The sequence below is a fragment of the Zingiber officinale genome, chromosome 7B (assembly GCF_018446385.1).
Source record: "Zingiber officinale cultivar Zhangliang chromosome 7B, Zo_v1.1, whole genome shotgun sequence".
NCBI classification, from domain to species: Eukaryota; Viridiplantae; Streptophyta; class Magnoliopsida; order Zingiberales; family Zingiberaceae; genus Zingiber; species Zingiber officinale.
In genome coordinates this window covers 118009110-118019170 of record NC_055999.1, presented here as the reverse complement: position 1 = coordinate 118019170, position 10061 = coordinate 118009110, and the positions used below count along the sequence as shown (strand labels likewise).

The window sequence follows — 10061 nt, the reverse complement described above, 5'->3', positions numbered from 1 at the left end:
CCGAGGAAAAAGTTCTACAAGTGCAAACCTTTGTCCGTTCGATCGGATCGAGGGAGCATGCCTGTGACCGAGCGACAAGCTTTAAAAGGCCAATCAGCGAGGATCGTGCCTATCCTGATCAGAGTCCATACAGTGACGAAGGCCGATCGGGAGGGAATTTGTTCATACAATGGTCTAGTTAGCTGGACTATAGCCTCCTTCGACTAGACTTGAAGGGGAGGCTTGTGATGCGGTGATGATGAGGGGCTCCACCCCACTGTCACGGTGGAGGTCAAAGTCAAGACGGTTAACGGATGGACGGCCTTGGCCGGTCGGGCGAGGCATATTCCGACCGTAGGTTAAGCACCGACCCACCGTCTCCAACACGGAGTAATCAAACCGACGCTCAAGGAACGTGCAGAAACCGAGCCGAGCGACTCCTCCGCTCGGCCTAGCAGCAAACTCAACATCAGCCGAGCACGCAAACAGTGAACTGCTCGCCGAGCAACTATCCCGCTTGGCCAAGCAATAGAGCATGTCGACAGTGGGGTTCCGACCGAGCGATCATCCCGCTCGGCCCAGCAACGGACGACACTTGGACAGGGGACTTTCAACCGAGCGGCTATCCCGCTCGGCGTGACAATAGACAGCGCAGGGATAGCAAAATTCTAGCTGGGCGACCATTCTGCTCGGCCAAGCAACAGACACAGCAGGATATCTTTGGACATCCTTTTGAGAGCTAGTGTCGTTGACAGACGACATGGTCAAACAGAAAATCATACAACAGAAACTTCCACTGTCACTTCAGAGATATATTCGGTCTGTTAAGGTACTGTGTCAAAGACACTTTACTGACACATATTTTCAGGTAAAACATTGAGATAAGTGCTCACCTTGGGAGGCGTGTACGCACGCTTCCAGAACTCTATATAAAGGGGGTCCAAGTATCAGCTGAGATATATTTTACATACAATTTCTACTGTTGCGCTACAATTCTTGCTTCTTGCTTCGTCGGAGACTGACTTGAACGTCGAAGGGTCATCGCTGGAAGACCCCTTCCTGGCTCAACACTGACGCTGCTTGTATTACAAACGAAAGCGAAGTCCACAGGAGATCAGTAGGAACGTCACATCCCCAACATCCATCTCATCGACTTTCAGACAAGATCAATATTAAAGCCCATAGTCCCGCAAATTGACACAATTAGTGCATGTGTAAATATTTGTTTTAATAGATCGTGAGATCAAGTTCTTAATTGATACAAAATATTTCATTTGGATGTCCCCTTTTTCCAAGGATGAACGATATCTCTTTTGCTCTAAGATAACAAAGTTTGCAAATACTTCTCCAATCTACAAAAAAAAGTCTCATAGTACGATTACAATTATACATTAGAGTTGACACATGGCCTGCTAAAAGTCTTAATGTGTTTATTAGCTAAAATATACCGTGTCCATAAGTTTAAAGAAGTCGATTAAATAATCCATCTTCATTTACAAATGGGCATAGGTAAACTGCTACAATTATTGTTAACCTACATCAATCATCCTAATGGATTCCAACTAAATACCTAATCAGGATCAGATGGTCAGGAAGCAGGACTTGCAGTGAAGCTTTCAAGGATAAGCTTCCGATCGATCAGCTTTCACAGACCGCAACAACAATGTGTTCTTGTCACCTTAGTAGGACAGCTCTAAATGTCTGGCAGAAGCAAGAAGAATGAAGATTAGACTAGATATCACGAAAATATGATGTTTTAGGAGTACGGTTGCGGTTAGACCTGAATTCTCGAACGGGGCACGAACAAACAGTTGGCCATGAAGGGTTACGACCGCTGACGTCTTGTGTGGATCGATGCGTGAAGGTAAGGTGATAACCTAAGGATAGAATGTTTGTCATTGAGATAAAAAAGGAGTAGATCTAAATAACTTAGACGCACGTTCAGATATACACCTTCTTGAAAGGAGTAACACCCCAGGGATTATCGGGTTGTTCTGGCTCACCGGAAACAACCAAACGTCCAGCAGGATCCGATTGCACATGCACCTGATATTAGTGAATTTGGTGAATATCAGCCTCATGAATATGTACGAGTTTAACAGGAGTGCATTACACTAGCTACCTCTTCGCGCAAAAGCCCGGGAACTAAAGCATAAACTTCGAAACAATCTTTCTGCACACAAAAAACGGCGAAAGAGAGTATTCAACTATAAAGAAGCCTTAAGTGCGATGAAGGTTTCTGTGCAACAAAAATAAAAAAGAAAATACCGTTCGTTGAACATTGATCTTCACCCAATCAGCAGGAGTCCCAACATCAAAAACCATGGAATCAGTTCTGTAACAAGCACATCAATTGTTAGAGCATCTACCCTCAAATTGGCAAGGTTAAGCAAACAGACACAGGAAAATAAAAACTATTCTACTTCCACAAGCAAGCCATGGATTATGAGAGGTTGGATAATGGGTTCAACTCAACAATGTTGAAATGAAGGTCAGCTTTGTTGAGAGAAAATTATCAATTTTGCTAACAATTGGAACTAGGTCTACAATTTTGGTGCATATTGGGAGGTGTAAGAAGCAAGCGATTAGGGTTTTATGTCCATGAGCACATTTATGATTCATTCTGATTTAGTTGAAGAAGATAGTCGATGCCAATATGCATTAGTATCATCTGATCAAGAGGAATCTTAACTGTGGTTTAATGTCTTTAGTACGTGCAAATTTGACTGAATGTTCGAGGCCCGGTGTTTTCTTTCTCTTCATTCCACCTTCAAATATTTCACGAAAAATAAGCAACCAGAAATTGATGATATGTACAAAAGCTTGTTTAAGGATCCAAACCTAAGCCTTTAAGATGCTTATCGCGTTTTGGTAACTGAAATGAACTCTTATCCTACAAAAGCAAAAGAAAAATGAGCGTCTAAAATCATAAAAACTTGATGAAAGCCAACACGATAATCTTAATAATAGCAGAACATCTTACGACCTTAATAATTGGGTCTCCAACTTCTCCGTTACCAAGCAAGCGCTGAGAGTGCCAACCCTGCATAGCACGCGCTGCAGCATCCCTTCTAGCTCTGCCTGAACCAGATGATTGGTTTCCACCAATCTGCAAATGACTCAAAGGCATGCACATGATTAACATTTTAAATAGTAACAACTATTGAATAAGTTACTGGAATCACTCATCTACTGAGGCAGTGACATTGCAAACCATTGCTACTTGTACATATGAAATGTTATCATCAACTAACAATACTTTAGGCCAGACAAATAAACCTTATACACATGAAATGTTACCATCAACAATGCAATGTTATCTATACAAAAAGACAAGATCTTGATTCAATATAAAACAAAAGCTAAAAATTACCTGCTGCTCAGAAATAATAGGCTCTGGAACTGAAGAAATGGGCACTTGGAGCTCTCCAGTCTGAATTTTATGCTTTTCGTATTCGAGAAGTGCCTGCAAGTCACAAATGAATTATCCAACACAATTATTCAAGAGAGAATTGGTGACAAATGATTGCAAAACAAAGAACTAAGAAAGATGGAAAGCGAACAATGAAACAAGAAACCACAGTAGTGACAAGAGGAAGAAAGCAAATGTGTTCCCCTTTCACTATCAATTCTAGTGCTCTAGATATGCCAGGCTAAAGTATTTTATAGTTTCTGTCGTAATTTTTAACATCAATCAGAGAACAAATGTTGAATAGGTAGCAACTCTTCAAAAATATTGAGAATCAAAATTAGTACAAGATGTATAGAGTCATTTTGAAGTTTAATAAAAAAAATTATAATGTACTTTTCTTCCTGAGATTCTGCTTGAAATTCTTAAAGTGATATATCCATTACCTTCTCATAGAAAATCCTGAAAGTCCACGACACAGTAGTACACGTCCTGGAAGAATTATCATAAAGAATCAGCCAAATATGATAGAAGCAAAAGTAATCTGGAGATGATATTGTTGGAAGTTATAGAAGACAATTCTTGGAACATATATTATCTTTGGCTTTATTTTCACAATCAATTTGGTGTAAAATTCCACCAATGTATATTGGCATCGCAAACTACTTAATATCATTTCAGAAAGGCTCAAAGAACGAGTCTTCTACATATTCTGAAACCTATTTTCATGCATCTTCATACGACATATTTGCAAAGCATCACTTAAAGTGCAATCCTTTTTATAACATCTCATGTGTCAGATATTGTACAAGTATGAGACAGATTATTGTACAATATCTCTCACAACTCCATATTGATGCAATACCAAAATTGAACAAAACTCACAAAGACTCTTACTACCGAAATTGATGCCACGTGGAGAAATAAATATCTGATATTGAGAAATTATTGATCTCACATTGAAAATCACATAGAGAAATTATTGATCTCTAACTGAAAATTGGAACTCACAAAAAGAGAACCTTTTTTTTTTATCAAAATGTTGAATCAATCACACGAGGATTCAAATTCTTTTTATGAACCAAAAATAAAGATCTGTTCTCCTAAGACAAGATCTAACTTACCATTACAAATATAACAAAACGTTTTTAAAAACATTAAACAATTTTAAAAGATTAAAACTCAAAATTTAAAGTAAACACTAAAATTAAGCCCTAATTTTAAAATGCACCATTCTCTCTGACCAAGAAGAACCTGACTCCCACTGAGTTATCAATATCTTTCTGTTATTGTACCCAAGCATAAGTAATAATTACTTTACAATTTTGTTAAGCATGATTTCTTCAAAAAATTTCCTTGGCTGACATTTTGGTGTATGTTCATCTACCCTTTATTTCTCAAGAAAATAAATTCTGTATCACTTGCTTCTTTGGAGGCCCTTTCAAATTAGTAACAAATAGTTCTATTTTATTTTCCTTTTAATTCTTGAGGGACTAAGCATTATCCTTATTGACACCTTTCTTTTGGTCATCTCTTCCTATAGATACTACTAACATCAAGGAAGAAGGCAAAGGATTAAAGGGGTGTACTATGACAAAATCAATATGTAAAGATGGAAGTTCAAATGTATTCAGTAAATTACCAAATTCTCTAATTTGGATCCTGAATTAAGATTTAAATAAATTAGGTAAGTTAAATAAATAATAATTAAAAAAAATCAATTTCCTTCGCAGTAAGGAAAGATAGACGAATACCTCTGGAGGAGTAATTATCTATGAAAGGGGACAATTTACTATATCACCCGAAGCATATTATAATATCCATTACTTAGTAGAATTTCTTTCCAATGGTCAATATCATAGGACTTCTTTGAATGATGTACAATTATATATAAAACTTTTGAGGGAAAAATAACTATTATTTAATTAACTAACTAAATAAGCAAAACTAAGTTTCTAAAATAAGTCACAATTTTTCTGTAATCATGAGAATTTCTTTGGTGTTGAAATGGTCAAATCTTGATTAGTTGGTGAAGCTCCTCTTTCTTGTAATCCATCTTGCAATTTTTTTGATGCAATGGGCACTTGGGAAGGAACATAATCTTGTAATTGATCCAAGCCGTGCTTGCAATGGACATTAGAGTCCCCCAATTCTTGTATCATATGTCACTCTTCAAAATCCTTGGATTGAATCCAAGCATTTGATCAGATCCTAATAGGAGAATGAATCAGTATGCCAAAAGTTTTTTTAAAGACTATTAAAAAAATTGATCACATCTTAAATTGAGGCTCACCCACAAGTGCAAAAGAGAAATTTCATGTCGCATTGATGAAGGGAAATAGTATTGTAGACTTGCGATTGCTGAAAAAGGTGTTAGAGGATCGGTGAGTATCAGAGAGCGACTCCTACGAGGTCAACACTACTGCTAGGAGAGCATGATAGGCACAAGGCATAGATCTACCAAAGGAAGCAATGGGATTCTAAGGACAGGCTTAGCAAAAGAGGAAGTTGTGGTGGAGATTGATAGTACAAACAATAAGACAACCATGGAAAAAAGGGTGTGACAAAAACATAGGAAGGGGGATGCATGACACTAGGGAGCAACCATCGCCAATGGTGTGGTGGCCTTGATAACAAATAGGGCATAGGTCAAGAGGTGAGCAAGTGAGGTCCTTGATCGATGACAACGTAAGAGCGGCATGGTGTAGGTGGTTCACATAGTTGGCAGAGGAAGCAAGAGAAGTCATGGTCAAGGTGTTGGAGTGGAATTGGTGGGTAGAGGAATCATTGCACTTGTATTGCAGAATGTGTGGGGTTGTGTTAGTTGTAAGCTCTTCCCAGGCAACGCGGGCATAGATGCTCTACCTTCAGTGGCTTATGTTGTAGAAGGGAGAAGAGTATAACAAGCATCTTGTGTTGATATCACCCACATCGGAGATATCGAGGAACAAAAAATAGGCACAAATATCGTCTATGCATGAAGAGATTGAAGTTTGTGACATCGAGTGTAAGTTTCTTGAGAGGAAGGTCATGCATGTTAGGATCTCACAAAAAGGGGCCAATTTTCATGAGAACGAGATAGTGGTTGGAGGAAAAAGAGCAATCCTAATGATGGGGAGATGTGCACAGTTCGCAAGAAATTGGGTCAATAAGCTTTAAGGGAGAGTGAGAGGTCAAGTAGAAAATGAAGAGGGGATCACACCAAACATGAGATGGGAAGATATCATGTAAATTAAGACTTGTGATCATGTCAGTGTAGGAGGCTCAAGTTCTTAAGGGAAGTAAAATAAATCGATGAGAGAGCTAGGATAGGTGTATCAAAGAGACTAAACCAAATTCATTTCTAGTACAACTTTATCCAATACTGAGTATAAAATTGATGGCGCACGAGTATAACCATAACCATCTCACAAAGAGAATCAAAAGTTAAGACCGAAGGAAATTTTATTAAACTAAGGAATAAAATACATAATGTATCTAAATCCCTTTATAAACCAAAAAAAACAACAATTCTCATAGGACAAGGTGTAGCTTACCTTAACAAATATAACATAACTTTTAAAATCTAAAATTCAAACAAACATTAAAACAAAGCCCTAAATCTTATATGAATCACTTATTACTGGGCAGGTGAATCAAGGTATGTACGAAGAAATTTAGATCCTTGAATTTTAATTGGTTGTTTTGGTTAAATAAGTAATGTAGAGAATCATGACAAAAAAAAATGATGCTGGTTAGAATACTGGGTGGTACATATAACTTATCCTTATATGAATGCTATGTAAAGCTATATCACCTAACAACAGCACTTCTCATTGGACAAGGTTTAGCTTACCTTAACAAATATAACAAACCTTTTTAAAAACACTTTAAAATAATTTTTAAAATCTAAAACTCAAACAAACATTAAAACAAAGCCCTAAATCTTATATGCATCACTTACTACTAGGCAGGTGAATCAAGGCATGTAAGAAGAAATTTAGATCCTTGAATTTTAATTGGCAGTTTTGGTTAAATAAGTAATGTAAAGAATCATAACAAAAAAAAAAAAAATGATGCAGGTTATAATACTGGGTGTTACATAGAACTTATCCTTGTATGAATGCTATGTAAAGCTATATCACATAACAATAATCAAATCAATTATATCAATTTTTAATAAATTAACTAGAATTTTCATATTAGACTAATGGGTTAGAATACTTACTTTGGAGGCTTGAATGATTCTCCCACTTGTCGCCAAAGTTTGCATGATGTCACCTAAAGAAACCAAAATAAGTACTCTTGTTAATATTATGCCTACTTAAGTAGTTCAAAATAATTTTGATGGTGTGATTGAACTGTTGAAGCATCAAATAAAATATGTGTTTGAATGTTTTGGTTGCTACTACCAGAAGTCAGGAAAAGCAACAAGAAATATAAATTTTAAGGTAGCATTTACAGCATATTTTTTGTTTCATTAAGAGAAAGAGTACTCCCAGTATAAAATCACATGTTTAGGATCAAGTTTGCTCTTCTAAGCATGCTAATGAGTCTGCAAGCAAGTATGTTATTAATCTGTTGATAAACACAAAACAACCTAACCCACAACCTTAAACTAGTTTTGTGTCATCACTCAGTTACATTTAAATCAATGCCAAATGGAAACAAAATGCAAGGTAAGAAATTAGACCAAAATGAAAGGAAAGAACTGACTGAAATTGTGTCGACATTCAAATATATTTAAATTAAAACCCGAGGAGGATTATATACCAAATAGAAATGCAACCTTAAAATGGAATATACAAACAATCAAAGACTTTGGGATTACACAAAAAGTAATAAAAGGGCAGCCCGGTGCACGAAGCTCCCGCTATGCGGGGTCCCGGGGAAGGATCCACGCAGCCTTACCCTGCTTTTTACAAGAGGTTGTTTCCAGGATTCGAACCCGTGACCTTTTGGTCACAAAGCAACAACTTTACCGTTGCGTCAAGGCTCCCCTTCATTACACAAAAAGTAATAAAGAAAAAAATATAAACAGTAGATTCAGTGGAATGAACTGGCTGAAATTGTACCATCATTCAGTTACATTTAAATCAACGCCGAAGGAAGATTATATACCAAATGGAAACACAACTCCCAAAATGGAATATACAAACAATCAAAGGCTTCTGGATTACAAAAATAGTAATACAAGAAAATATCAATAGAAGATCCAATGGAACTTCAGTAACCAAACATGGTATTTAACAGAAATTATTTGAGCAAATTAAATTTCTATACATCTTTGATTTTACATATGCAAAAAAAAATGCTAGTATTTTAGAAAATACAATTTCTATGAAACTGACCATAATAAAGAAACAAATTTGATACTGAAACCAAAGGACAAATGTCTAGAAGATAACTCTGAGGTACCTTGTCATAGCCACCCAATCTCGTCACTTGCCTCCATAACCTGACCCAAGAAATATTTTAGACATTTACTCGAGGTGAAAGCAAATACATAGCCGGAAAAGAGTGAAGAATTGTGCTCACTTTAGGCAGTTCAAACCTTCGCCATAAAATTTAGGTGCCTTAAACTCCAAGCTCCTCTCTTTGTAGAAGTTCTCAATCTCTTTCATAAAAGCTGATTGCTGATCCTCTGTCCCAGAATCTTCACCATCCAAAAAAGAGTCAAACTCAGAAGACTGGATATAACCCTCTGCACCTTCTTCATCATCTTCCTTCCCCTTTTCCTGCTTTACAGTGGCCTCAGTAACTTGATTCACTTTAGAGTCATCTTCCTTCTCATCCATTGCGACAAGCGACTGCCCATTCTCAAGCTGCACATTCTCTTCCTTAATCTTCTCTTCTGTCATTGCATCACCAATAGCAACCTGATGAGAGGCATCCACGACATCAGTCTTCGAAGCAGGATCACCTTGCGGTGCCTCATCGCTTCTGGCAGTATGTTCAACCGAAACAGGCTCCTCATGCAGTTTAGTGAAGTTTTCTGCTTGAATCACAGAGTTATTCTCAACTAAAGGGTTATTATCAATTAGAGGTGTGAGTTCCACATCTGCGGTCTCCTCATTAACATGCTCATCTTCAGTAATCTCTAGCATGTCCTTCTCTGGTTCAGTACTTGCTACAGAGCCACTTGTATCCTTTATTTCGTCCATTGACTCAACAAATTAAAAAGAGAGAAAGAGAGAGTAGGTATTCTTGACCGTGGCTTTGGTCAAATATTACAGCACTAGATTAAAAATCCAGGTTCAGGTTCAACAATGGTGATCTTTAGCGACAGCAATTACTGAGAATAAAAGCTTCCAATTTCGCTCAAATCCCAACTCCAAAATAAAGATCTATCCATCAAAAACCAATATTTACGCTCTTCTCCCACATAACATTCAACCACCATTCCCCCAAAAAACCTAGGGCTTTGAGTTCGCGTAGGTTCAAACTGGAAATCAAAACTTGACCGCGAGCAGGAGAAATCGGAGTTCCTGATAGCAGTAAATTTCTTCAAGGAAGGAAATTAATAACTTAGCTTGGTCGAGATGCCGCACGCCCTAACGACCGGATTTGATAGAAACGTTGCGACTTTGCCAAATGGCTGAAAAAAATTCGAGCACCGCGATCCTTCCGATTTGCCCCTTTTGTAAACCCTAGACTCTATTCAAGGAACAAAGAATCGAACCAGTGACCGGAT

General features: G+C 37.5%; 1 protein-coding gene across 1 annotated transcript; it reads right to left on the bottom strand.

The window, feature by feature from the left end:
- Nucleotides 1-1311: 1311 nt before the first annotated feature.
- Nucleotides 1312-10044, bottom strand: LOC122007167 (AT-rich interactive domain-containing protein 5-like). Its single transcript, XM_042562975.1, has 13 exons — nucleotides 8906-10044; nucleotides 8786-8825; nucleotides 7596-7648; nucleotides 3835-3880; nucleotides 3353-3445; nucleotides 2966-3088; nucleotides 2821-2872; nucleotides 2672-2747; nucleotides 2248-2314; nucleotides 2102-2152; nucleotides 1933-2025; nucleotides 1760-1856; nucleotides 1312-1680 (listed from the first exon to the last, which is right to left on the bottom strand). Exons 1-13 carry the CDS (start codon nucleotides 9529-9531, stop codon nucleotides 1673-1675), a joined length of 1425 nt encoding a protein of 474 aa, XP_042418909.1. The 5' UTR covers nucleotides 9532-10044; the 3' UTR covers nucleotides 1312-1672.
- Nucleotides 10045-10061: the final 17 nt, after the last annotated feature.

Excerpts from the sequence above, each read along its gene's own strand:
- LOC122007167 (XM_042562975.1), bottom strand. The coding sequence starts at position 9,531 with ATGGACGAAATAAAGGATACAAGTGGCTCTGTAGCAAGTACTGAACCA. Across the intron at positions 3,881-7,595 it reads GAATCATTCAAGCCTCCAAA|GACGTGTACTACTGTGTCGT; the intron begins GTAAGTATTCTA and ends TAATTCTTCCAG. Across the intron at positions 2,153-2,247 it reads AGATCAATGTTCAACGAACG|AAAGATTGTTTCGAAGTTTA; the intron begins GTATTTTCTTTT and ends TTTTGTGTGCAG.